Consider the following 13,511-nt stretch of genomic DNA (forward strand, 5'->3'; position numbering starts at 1 on the left):
ATTTCAAAAAAGCAAGAGATTGAGCCCAGTAGTTTAGTACCTAATGTAATAAAAAATACAGTACAGTACACTGTATGTACAGTATATTTACATGCCTGTATTACAGTAATCATTACAGAATTATTAGTATTATAGTATTATTATTACAGTATTGTTATTATTACAGTGTTAGAGCATTATTCTTATGTGTTTCTATGCCATATCATACATTACCCATACGTATACCGCTACGAAAATCTACGGGTGTTAGGGAGACATTTTCGATGACCAGACTTTTGGCATGACCAGACAGCCCTTCCCCTCAATTAGTCCGGGCTTTCGAGGTTCGACTGTAATAATCAGGCCATCAGCATCCGTGACGACGACGACCTGCATGATCTTTAGAATTTGAGGTACTTAATTACTAAATATAGGGTTAGGTTATGTAGGTTAGTTACGTTAGGTAGGTTAGGTCAGAATTGACAAATTTATCATCCTTTCATTTCTTCAACCTCTGTATCTACCAAAACAAACATGGCTTATCATTCAACTGCCGCAACTTCATTCTACACAGTTTCTCACATTAACTGGGTAAGAATCATGGTTAAATGGAGGTACAGTGGTACCTCTATTTGCATGGAAAATTTCTATTTATGCAGGCACATTTGTGTCCATTACTGTGTGGAGAATCAAATCCCGCGCTGCCATCTTGTTGACGTCACCATTCACACACTGTGTTGTGTGCATGACTGGTCCTTCTTTCAGTGCTTACCCCTTGGTATTGTACTGTTTGTGCCTTTAAAATGTCTCCAAAACAAGTGAGAAATCCTACTGAAGCTGGTGCTTGTAAGTAAACCAGCATCATGAATGAGAAAAAGAGGGAAGTGATTGCCAGAGCTGCTCAAGGTTTTTGCGTGTGTAAGCTGGTGAGAGAGTTTGGTATGCCGGAGTCAATAATAAGAACCATTCTTTTGAATAAAAATAAAAATTCTGTCAGCTAATTTGTCTAAGGGTATAAGGTATGTGAGCACACATAAGAGGCCAGCATTGTTGGACGAGGTGGAAAGGTTATTGCTTGTGTGGATAGAGAAGCAGCATAAGAGTGACAGCTTGAGTGAGGAAATGATATGTTCAAAGGCTCACCAAGTGTATGCCGACCTGCAGTGGTAACAGGCTGGAACCAATGGCTAGCTTACACCACCTTCAGTGCCCTTTACAGCCAGTAGGGGTGGTTTGAGAAGTTTTGGCAATGTACGGGCATCCTCCTTCAGGGGGCAGGGGGTCAGTAAGCCTCCATCACTGCACCACCTCCTCACTCCCATCCCCCTACACCAGCTGCAAGCCTTAACATCATTAGGTACAAAAGATTGCTTTTTTCATTATATTTTTTACCTTGTTAGTGGTCTTTAACATTGATTTTTTGGCATTAATGTTGCAGGAACATCATAATCATACCTATTTATGTCTGTTTGGTAGACTTTTTTGTGGTCAGGAGTGGATTAATTGAATTGACATCGATTTCAATGGGAAATAGTTTCCATTTACGCAAATTTCTATTTACGTGGAGGTGTACAGAACAGATTAATCGCATAAATAGAGGTTCCACTGTAGTCCGTCAAAGCATGTATCCATCCCCACCCATTCCATTCTCATTTTAGCTCCTTGTGGATGAAGGGTCATCCCTGTCTCCTGCCAGCAGCCCTGGTCATAAGCAATGCAGCTTATGACCTGGGCTGCCGGCGGGAGACAGGGATGACCCTTCATCCACAAGGAGCTAAAATGAGAATGGAATGGGTGGGGGTGGATACATGTTTTGACAGACTACAGTGGCACCTCTATTTATGCAGGGCTGCTTAACTGGCTACCTCGCTTTTATACCCTTCGATACAATGACATCTACGTAGGCGTCATGAGGAGCAAGTAGGTACGCGAGGATGCCGATGACGGCGTCTTGATTATATTTATTGTAGTTGTACCTGCGTGACCCCCATACTCTGTAAACTGGCTTCATCATATTTTCTATGGTTATCAAAATTCACGGGTGAAAGAGAGCACGAGCAATACAGCGGTGACTTTATTTTTTATAATGCAAGTATTATGACGCAACATTGCACGTCTGGCAGCTGATGCTGCCCGCGAGATTTTGGCCCGGAGTGAAGGGGTTAAGAGGGAAAAAGCCCTTGGTATATGGAAAAATCATGGTATTTGCATTCAAACATCTACACTGCCACTTGGCAGAAATATTGTTCTATATGGAGAAATTTAATCTATATGCAATTTCCATTTACATAAGATTTTATAGTAACGCATCCCTCACATAACTGGCGAGTTTCCTGTATGATTATTCAAAGTTCTATTTTCTTTTCCAGGATCAAATAGCTTATGTAGACATGGATGACCCATTGAAAATTGCTGCACCAACATTAAAGAAAGAAATTGAAATCAAGGTGGAACCACTTGATGAAAGTGAAATGTTCATTGGTCCTGGTGCATTCTGTGTACCAACAGAAACAGTAGGGGTCAAAAGAGAGAGAGATTCAAACAATGAAACGGAAACAGCAACAGAAGGTTTGTGTCACAGAGTAGGTTATAAAAAAAATTGTAGGCATTAGATTGACCCATTGAAGTAGCAAATGTTTTGGTATTTAGAGTACTCTGTACAATCAGTTTAGATATTTTCATATAATGTTAATTTTGTGTTAGTTTAGTAATTCATATTGCTTAATTTAGAGGGACATCAGCCCTTGTTTCTTTAATAATAGTAATAATGATAATTTTATTTGGCATTGAATCAATATACATGAAGTGCAGATAATGAAAAAAAAACAGTTCAAAATAACAATTACAAATGCCAAGGATAACACAAAAAAGCATGTAAGCTTATTTCCATTGTGGTCCTCAATAGACTGATTTTCTACACTAAGTTACACAGACATGAGACAGTCATGATAATACCAATCAGTAGACATATGACACATAAACATTATTATATATTTGATAACACTACTAAAATGTTCGTAACACTTAGGATATTGAGACCAAAACTTGAGCCCCATCACAATAAGGAACATTGCATTATATGACACATAAACATTATTATAGATTTGCTAATACTACAAAAATGTTCGTAACACGCAAGATATTGAGACCAAAACTTCAAAATTTGAGCACCATCACAATAAGGAACATTGCATTATGCATCAGGAACAACAAAATAATGCTAAAAGGTACCAAAACAGTACGAGTGAGTACCATGTCAGTGTAGTACCATTAATGATATACAGTACTACATTATTCTACAGCTGTATCAGCATTATGCATCAGGAACAACAAAATAATACTAAAAGGTACCAAAACAGTATGAGTGAGTACCATATCAGTGTAGTACCATTAATGATACTACATTATTCTACAGCTGTATCAGCATTATGCATCAGGAACAACAAAATAATGCTAAGAGGTACCAAAACAGTACGAGTGAGTACCATATCAGTGTAGTACCATTAATGATATACAGTACTACATTATTCTACAGCTGTATTAGCAAATGTAGGACAATAAAAGGGGAGTCCATCGCAGGGTAAGAGTAAATATTAAATTTTCGTGAAAGCAGCATTAGTTGAAAAGACATATGAGGTAAACACCATTTGAGGACAGAGCACTTTATTTGTATGATGTTTCGCTTGTTACAGCTTTTTCAAGTACAAGTTGAGATACACATGCTTGAGGTTAAATAAGAGGAATGGAGGGAACGGGGAAAGAAAGAAGTAGGGGGAGGGGAAGGAAGAGGAGGAGAAGAGGGATTGAATACTGGGAGAAGTTTAGAAGGCTGGCCCAAACATCCGTGGGCAAATTGCTCAGAAAGGGTGGTTTGAAATTGTTTTAATTTTTTAAATAGAGGCATGTTCAACATCTCACCCCACATAATTCCTCTAATACCCATGGCCAACAAAATTTTAAACCACTCTTTGTGAGCAATTTGCCCGTGCACGTTTGGGCCAGCCTTCTCAACCTCTCCCAGTATTCAATCCCCCTTCTCCTCTTCTCCTCTTCCTATCCTCCTCCTCCTCTTCCTCATTTTCCTTCCCCACCCTACTTCTTTCTTTCCCCATTCCCTCCCTTCCTCTTATGTAATCTCAAGCATATGTATCTCAACTATGTACTTGAAAAAGCTGTAATAAGTGAAACGTTGTACAAATAAAGGCTCCATCCTCATATGGTGTTTAAATATTAAATACCATGGGATAGAAGTTAGCAGGCCATCAACATCTTGTTATAGTAAATGCTATATTGCACCTATTGATTAATTCCAAAATTTACCTGTACCTCAGGATGGAGTGGGCAATTACACATTAGTATGAGCACTAGGAAGTTGCACATTATAACCTGAAGGACCAGAAGTAGGGTACAGGGGACCAGTACTTGTACGAGTAAAACAACAAGAATATCAAGGGAAAGGTCCAATTACCTTGTTGCCTGGTGCCCTGATTCACCAGGCTTGTATTATGATCAGATCATATCTGTTCTCAGACCATACCTGAGACATATACCATACTATGACAAGCAAAACAAAGGTGGAAACCAGATTTGAACATCAAACATTGTTATACTAAGCTAAAGCTCAGAGGGACAAAAGGGGAGGTCAGAACAGTTATGAGTGAACGCAGATTTGGATGGCATTACTCATGGAGTCTGGTACTAGTAGTACATAAAATTAAGGCTGTTCTCGGTCCATAGCTGAGACATATAGTAGTTCTTGACTTTTTTGTTGAAAGTAACCTTGCGATTTGACTGCTTAATGGACACAGGTAGTGAGTTCCATAGTTGAACACCTGTTAAGTTGTCTCTCTTCTCTCTCTGGCCTACCGTCTCCGGCACTTGGTCTTCAAGCCAAAAATTTCATAAATCAATCGATCATCTCTCCTCCAGATGAAGACATGGCACTGTGGACCATAGAGCATCGAGTGTTTGCCTATGACAGTTATGTGAAGAATAATGAGTCTGTTGCAGCAGTTCAGTGTGAGTTCCGGCGCCACTTCAACATTCACCAAAATGAGGCTGTTCCAACCCATAACACAATCTTATGTTGGGTGAATGCACTTCGTACACGAGGCACACTAATGGTAAGGACCCTGGAAAATGTACATGTATACACCTAGATCTTTTAATCCAACACTCACCAACTGCCACTTGTGCAGACATTTGGCCTAGGACATAAACTCACCTCAGGAATTGGCCCAGGATATAAAACATCAATTCCCAAAGTGGGTTTATGTCTTGGCCCCAAACATCCAAAGAAATGGTAGTTGGTGAACATTGGATTATCTCTAGAACACGGTCGTGGGTAAAATTTACCCCAAGCCCTTTGTTTCATGGCTGTGAGCTCTCCTGGTGGAAGGTAGTGTGTCTGCACTCACACCTTTGTGGAGCCACGTGTGGAGTGTGTTGGGTAAATTTTACCCCAGTGCCGTGATAACGTACAAACTTGTGTGGGTAATATTTATCCCAGAACCATGTTACAATTCTAATGTACTTGGGTAATGTTTACCCCATAACCATGATAATGTGTAAGCATACATTGCTTACATCTGCCCCACATAGTGATAAGCCATTTTTTTCTGTGCTTTTCATGTATTTTCTTCTTTACAGGCTTTGCAATGATATGGCTAGTGACAAATCTCAGAAGCTTTATACTGACGAGCAACTGGAGGATATACTGAATAGGTCTGGTTTGTCAGAAGCAAGTTCTTTGTTGCCAAGTGAAATGGGAAAGGAAACTGATAATTTTGAAAGCAAGACTTTGCATTACTGATAGTGACAAAGATTATGAGCAATCAACACCTCAAATGCATGTAGGCCTACCATGCCTACCTGCCACTAGTTCTGGCCGTGCTGTCTCTCCATCAAACTCTGATGACATTGATGACTCTGCTGTGCCTACTACTGCAAGGGGAAAACGAATGCTTGCTGCTGCTGATGATGACGATGATGTTCCAAGAAGGGTCAAATTTGGAACCAGCACTTTGACAACCTGATCCGGCTTTAGGTGGAACTGTCATCCACAGACATCAAGAGCAGTAAGGACAGCAGCACGTAACATTGTGCCTCCCTACACCCCAGGACCTGCACTGGAGGCAAGAAGTGCAGACACACCAGAGAAAGCCATGAACTTGTTGTTCGATGATGAAATTATAAATGAAGTTATGCAGTGGACAAATCACATCATTCCAACAGAGGCAGCCAAGTCAGACTCTCACAGGGCAAAGATGTCCCTGATAGAAGCAGCAGAGCTGCGAGCACTGTTGGGGGTGCTGATCTTCGGTGGTTGCCAAAGAGACAACCACCTGTCAATAAGAGCCCTAAAACTGGTCCAGCAATCAACCGAGCAGCCATGTCAGAAGATCGCTTCTCGTTCCTGGTCAGCTGTCTGCGGTTCGATGATAAAAACACAAGGGAGGAGAGGCGGCAGACTGACAAATTTGCAGCGATCTGAAAGATCTGGGACGTGTTTATTGAGAACTGTGGGAAAATGTATGTCCCACATGAGACACAGTTGATGAACAGCTGTTGGGGTTCTGTAGGAACTGACCATTTCGTATCTATATTCCCAGCAAACCAGTAAAATACAGAATGAAGCTGTTCCTCATCAATGACAGCAACAGCAAGTATATGTTGGGTGCAATTCCCCACCTGGGGAAACAGGACACAAGACCCCACGATGGCATAAACCTTGGCCATCATTTCACCAAAGAACTCACTAAACCTTACCATAAAACCAACAGGAATGTTACCTCAGTGGCTCTATCAACAGATCTCCTGATCAACTGTGGCATGACCCACGTTGGTACTGTGCGTAGTAACAAGGAGATACCTTGGGAAATAAAGGACACAGCAAATCGGAGGCCAGGTTCAAGTGCCTTCTTATTCACCAAGGATATAACTTCAGTGTCCTACTGCAAAGAAACATGGTCATTCTTTGTTCATAGACATTGATCAGAAAATGTAATGGATTTTTTTTACTTCCAATTAGTTTATCTTTTCACTAACAAAAAAACCTTTTTTATGTTCTCCTGTATAGTGTGTGTTGCTACCAGGAGGCTGTGTTTCCCAGACCTGAGGCTCCTGTGACCTGGGTGTGGTGGGATCATCACTCAAGACTTCAGTTCTAATATTAGATTTTTTATATTTTTTTATTTCCCATGTAGTAAATTTTCATATTTCTAGTACTTCTTTTTAATTGCCCCTTAAAGATTCACTTTGCCTTAGTAATAAGTTAAATATCAAGGAAATTGAAAGTATAGACATTGTATCTTAAGCCTATTATTTAAGATGTATTAGATTTTGATTACAACTGTTTTTATTTTATTTTCCAAAATGGGGTGAAATTTACCCCACGACTGTGTTTTAGGGTTAAGAGACCTTGGTGTAATTGTGTAAACCAAAAACTTTGAGTGATTTGGTAGTACAGTACTGAAAGGTTGTGTGGTGTCTTCACACTGAATTTCATAAGTTCCCTACACCAAAATCTCATTATAACTTTAAAGCTCCCACATATGTAAGTAAACTAATAGTAATAGTCAAATAACACAATTACAAAAAATAGCCAAAAACATAAACTCATCTCAATAAGATGGAGCTATGGAAAGGATTGTTTGTATTCTCTCAGAAGTCCTCATTGACATTGAATACCATTGACTACTATGAATCTAAGAAGTACCCAATAGCATTGATGAGCCTCCCCCATTAAACAGAAACCCTAAAATACTTGGCCTTACATATGATAAGTGGGAGATAAGCCAGTTTTTGTTTGCTGATGACACTGCACTTGTAGCAGGATCAGAGAAGAGATTGAGGAAGTTAGTGACAGAGTTTGGGAGGGTGTACAAAAGAAGGAAGTTGAAGATAAATGTGGGTAAAAGGTGATGAGATGTACAAGGGGAGAAAGTGACAGCAGAGTGGAAGTGAGTATTAAGGGAGAGAGACTGGAAGTAGATAGTTTTAGATACTTGGGAGCAAATGTGGTGGGAAAGGGAGGAGTGGAGGTAGAATGTAGACTGAGAGAAGCAAGTAAATACCTTGGGGGATTGAAAAGTGTAATGAGAAATAGACATTTGGGATTGGATGCTAAGAGGAGATTGCAGGAGAGTGATTTTGCCGACAGCATTGTATGGGCCAGAAACATGGAATATAAGAGAGGAAAATTTTGAATGTGTTTGAAATGAGGTGCCTGTGTTGGATGCCCATTTCAGGCTGGCTAAAGTCAGAATGACTGTAATTCAAAGGATTACAAAGGCGGAGCATGCTGACAGGAGACCTTTTGGTCCATATCTAGGTCGGATGCAAAAAAAAATCATAATGATAATAGAATGATAAATAAAAACTATAATTATTATTTGACATTTTACACTATGTCAAATAATAATAAATTGACATGTAACTAATAAATAAAAAACAGACATGATAACAAAACAAAAATTATATAAAATATATGATAATCATTACAGCATCTTGCTTAGGTGTTTATCTAAATGATTCTTAAAGCTTCGAACTGAACCACATTGCACTACCTGTGCAGGAAGTTTATTCCTTAACTACACGGTTGGCAAATTTGTTTCTACCTACTTCCAAATTGAATCTATTTCCGGACAGTTTGAGACCATTGTTTCTTGTCTGATTCTCATTCAGTGTGAAAATTTTGTCACTTTTAATGTCTGTAAGGGCCCATCCCCCTTCCCCCTGCTACAAGTCAATTCATCATGGCTGCACTGATAGTCGTTCTGCTCCCCACCTCGGCGAATGGGCTTGTTTGCACACCAATTCAACGAGCGAGTCTGCCTCGAGCTTCGAAGCCCTAGAAGACTGCGCCTGCGCGGAGCGGCCACGTCAGCAGTTTTTGAGGTATATATATCCCTCTTTCCCCAACGTCGATTCGCCATCCTCAGCATCGCATCTGAAAAGAAGATAAATTTATGGAGATCATCCCCGCTCGATCGCTCATCTCCACGTTTACGCCCTGTATGCCGTCACTCACCCTAGATTCTAGCTCTGTTTGACGTGCTACGGACCACTAATTCGGAAACGTACTGCTTCCCGAGACAATTCCCCCTTCTTTGTGGAATCTCGCTCTGACAGGATTATGCCCAGCATGACTCTCCCTGCACGATCGGCATAGCCCTTGTGGTTCTGTCAAAAATTGCCTTTACGGCGGGAGAGGTGGGAACCCTAACGTCAAGACAATCCCGGTCTCGCACGCTCTAGCTGCACTCGGGCCTCGTATTTTATCGACTGCTTGCGAGGTAGACAGGATACGTTAAGCGAATTGGCACCAACGCGTTAGTACACGCCCGCGCTCCCCTGCCCCTTAGATTTCCGCCTTTTCTCACGAAATACCGCTGCGTTTCAACTCGTAATTTTCTCGTTATCAGTGCCGCCATGGCGGCTACTGACACTTCGACTGGCGTGTCGAAGAAGCGTCGTTGCGCTCCAGATTCGGCGGCTCCATCGGATAATGAAGCTGCTGTAATGTTGGCCCCAGCTAGTGCAAAGGGTGGCAAGCTCCCCACCTTCAAGGTCGTACCCTCGGCGGGGTACGACATCGCTTTTGAGGTGGTGAGAGCTCTCGAAAAGGGCCCTCTCCGCGGCAAGCTTCTATCCATCCGGCCCCTCAGCGATGGTAACGTGCTACTGTTACCAAGCATTTACGAACTCGTCGAGGAGCTGGACGGGATCAAGTCGTTCGGTGGTAAGCCGGTGAACTTGGAGCGTCTCAACCCGGAAGACTGGTAGCATCGACTCGTGGTGCACGATTACCCGACCACCTACATGACTGAGGCCATCGAAGACCACAGTCAGGTAATCGCGGCCACGAGGATGCGCCGCTGGGACAAAACGCCGACACGCCAGGTACTTACAACTATTAAAGGCGAACCCTTCAGTAAGATCGACCTGGGTTGGTATGGCAGGTATGATGTACGATCGTACATCCCAGATCCCCTTCGTTGCTTCAGGTGTCAGCGCTATGGTCACCACCAGGCGAGGTGCACTCTAAGCACCCCAAGTGCGGCATTTGCAGCATGCCTCATGCCACCGAGACTTGTCTCAACAAGTTAAAGGCTGGCACTGAGACTTGCAAAGTGTCCCAATTGTGGAAAGAAGCACCACGTCTGGAACACCTCATACACAGTGCGTAAAGTTCAAGCCATTGCCTCAAAGGAGAGGACTGAGAAGCGACAGGACTTCATACCTGCCCTTCCATGAACATTTGTATGGGGCAGCAGGAAGCACTCTCCCACCACAGTACCACAACCACCTACACATAGCGCTCCTGATTTGAACAACCAGGTGCAATTTCCGTCACTTAACCCAGCCCCCACACAGACACAACCAGCTCCCAAGAAAGTTAGCGCACCCAAACCCACGTCAACCTCCAAACCCGCACCCACTTCCAAACCCGCACCCACTTCCAAACCCGCACCCAATTCCAAATCCGCACCCACTTCCAAAACCACGCCCGCCTCCAAACCTAAAGCCAAACCCGCGACCTCGGTACCAATCCCACGAGCACTGGAACGGCAGCCCCCTCCACCTCAGTATCCGTCTGATGTCATCCCCCCTCAGGGAGGATGACATCGACTTGATTGTGACTGGTGTCGTCTCTGCAGTCGCTACTACCCTCGGGGAGAGCGATCCGGAGAAGATGCTAGTCATGGTGGATAGGGCCGTCAAGAACGTGTTCAAGCTCCTTAAAGAGAAGAGGAACCCTAGGCGAAAGGAGAGGACTCCCTCCCCCTCTACCTCCTCATCCTCCGCCTCCTCCCCTGACTCTTCCTCTGCCTCCTCCTCCCCTTCCACTTCCCCAAGCCCGCCACGCCCACTTTCACTATTGGGAAAGCAACACCAACAACGACAAAGACGAAGAAAGTGCTTTTTGCCATGCCCCAACATCAATGTGCACTTAGGTTTGACGACTCCTCTTCTAATGAAGAGGAAAATGTCCCCACTGTAACAAAGACGCAACCCATCTTGTCTTCTGACCGGGGAGGACAAGATGAGACCGAAATGGAAACTGACAGGGAAGACGATCGCCCTGTTCAACAATCACTTAAGGTTGCTACAGTGGAACATAAACGGGTTCCGCAGCAAAAGCTCGTATCTCCTTGCGCTTGCACAAAAGCATGATTACGATATCATGCTTCTTCAGGAGACATTGGTGAGCGACGAGGTGCGATTTCCGGGATATCGCATCTTCTCCCTCCCTCGCTCACTCACTGCTAGGGGGTGCATGATCTTAGTCAAATCATCCATCCCCTGCAGTGAGATCACGGACCCTGTATCATGTGGGGATGGTGTAGAAGTTCTCGCGGTTCGACTCCATCGAGCCCATGAAACGTACACCATCTGCAACATATACAGGGGCCAGGGAGTGGAACTGGATCTTGGAGAAGTGTGTGCTCTTGCTGGGCACAGGCTCCTCATCATAGGAGGGGACTTCAACGCCCATCATGAAATTTTGATGTCGCCCCATGGGCCCAATGTCGCTGGGCGCCACTTAAATTACGTATTAGATGAATGCCCTGACATTGCCTTGTTGAATGATGGAAATCCGACGCACGTACAAGGTGGACGACTTGATCTGACCTTGACGACGGCCACTCTCCTCCCTAGAGTAACCTGGGAGGTGCATCCTATTGTCACTAGCGATCACTTCGGTGTCTCTGCACATACGGGATGCACCACCCGTACCAGCTGTATTACCTGTTCCCAGGTGGAAGACAGCTTTGTCAAACTGGCCAGTGTTTGAGAGGTCTGTTGAAGAATGGACAGCGTCCTACGTTCCACCACAGGACGTGGAAACGTTAGAAGCTGACTTTTCTGCAGCCATTGAGGTGGCTGCCAACAGAGCCATCACAAAGACTCGCCAGTCCCCAAGAGAACATAAGAACAGCTGGTATTATATCCCCGAGGTGAGAGAGGCCAACCATCGGGTGAACAAGCTCCGGCGTGTCTTCCGACGGCGCCGAACTCAGACCAATTTGGCCAACTTGCGCCCTGCAGCTCATGATGCTCACGTCATAGCTGCAAATGCCAGAAGAGCTAAATTTCTTGAATGGTGTGAGGGCTTTAACGCTCACACCTCCCTAGCAGAGCTATGGTCCAAGCTCCGTAAAGCTACTGGCAGGACTCAACCACGACGCACTCATCACGCCCCTGATGCTGAGGCGCAGCGGCCGGTGCAGGAGTTTGTCTCTCGCTCCAGCAGCACCTCACTCCCGCAGTGTGTTCAAGACACACTGCAGGACCTACAAGGAGTGAGGCGTCATAGTGTTGAGGACATGATGCTATGCAGATGACATTGCTCTCATAATTACTGGGAAACTGCAACGCTTCAACAGGGTTCAACGCTGTTTAAGCGCTGTAGCGACAGAATGTTGCAGGTTAGGGTTAAAGATCTCCCCAACAAAATCGAAGGCCATGGCATTGAGACTCTGGAAAGAGGGGGAGCACTTCACAATCCAGGACCTTAGGCTGGACCGGGTTCACCAGTTTCAGTACCTGGGGGTCTGGATTGATGAAAGGCTCACATTTCAGAAGGAACTAGCCTATCTCAAGGAGAGACTGAAGGCTAGAACCACAGTTATGAGAGCAATGACGGGGAAGGCACTTGGTACCACGCATCAGGTCCTTCGCACATTTTATGTGCAAGCAGTCCGCAGCTTGGTGGACTACGCTGCCCCAGCTCTTATAAATTTGACAACTGTCAAGCTTAAAGACCTGTAGTCTTGCCAAAATGCCGCAGCAAGGATACTGGGAGCTCAACCTTGGACTAAGATCGTTAACCTCCAGATGGAGGCTTCATTGCCTTCATTAAGATCACGGGTCAGAAGGCTGGAGGTCGACTTTCTTTCCAAGATAGTCTAGAGCCCCAGGATAACTGAGCTGAGTCAGAGCCTTGTGACAGCTCTGGGACGAGTGGGTACTCTTATCCACTCCGGTACTTGGCTATCACAGGCGGCTGGGCTCCTGGACTCCTTCAGGCTCACCAGCACTCTTCTTGAGAAGGGTAGGGACTCTCCACACCCAGAGTTCAAGCCCCCACCACCATGGCTGTCGATACCTGCAACCTTCGTTGTCGCAAAGCTTCCCAGTAAGAAGAAGTTATGTGATCAGGAAAGAGTACGAGCGCAGGCCCTACAAGGCATCCGCGCACTGTCGGAACCTGGAATGGCGGTCTATTACACGGATGGCTTCGTAGACCCCAACAGGCCTCGTAGCGCGGGGGCTGCCTTCGTGACGGATGGTTTGACCTTCGACAGGAAAGTAACTGATCATGCGTCCTCTCTCCAAGCTGAGGCCGTAGCGGTCCAAGGAGCATTAGAGCATGCTCTAATATCTCGAGCTGGTCCTGTGGTGATCCACACGGATTCACAATCTCTGCTAGGCAGCTTGGAATCGACACAGCCCAGCGACAATGTACGCCTACTGACCTCCATCCTAACACTCCTGCTAAAGCTACATCAGCAAGGCAGGAGTGT

At 44.5% G+C, this 13,511-nt stretch overlaps 1 protein-coding gene across 5 annotated transcripts in view; it reads left to right on the forward strand.

The window, feature by feature from the left end:
• LOC143035231 (uncharacterized) overlaps positions 1-13,511 on the forward strand; it is a 77,596-nt gene that overhangs the window by 23,101 nt on the left and 40,984 nt on the right. For 3 of the 5 annotated variants that reach the window (XM_076202004.1, XM_076202006.1, XM_076202005.1), the window contains one exon: positions 2,349-2,547. In XM_076202004.1, coding sequence (XP_076058119.1) covers positions 2,349-2,547 — 199 coding nt within the window. Of the gene's footprint in view, positions 1-2,348; positions 2,548-4,908; positions 5,103-5,628; positions 5,820-7,057; positions 7,319-13,511 lie in introns of those variants that run through there. The other 2 variants (XM_076202007.1, XM_076202008.1) reach the window with 2 other exon arrangements.

This window comes from Oratosquilla oratoria, chromosome 18, assembly GCF_046742065.1.
Source record: "Oratosquilla oratoria isolate Oo_2021 chromosome 18, ASM4674206v1, whole genome shotgun sequence".
In the NCBI taxonomy this organism is placed as follows: Eukaryota; Metazoa; Arthropoda; class Malacostraca; order Stomatopoda; family Squillidae; genus Oratosquilla; species Oratosquilla oratoria.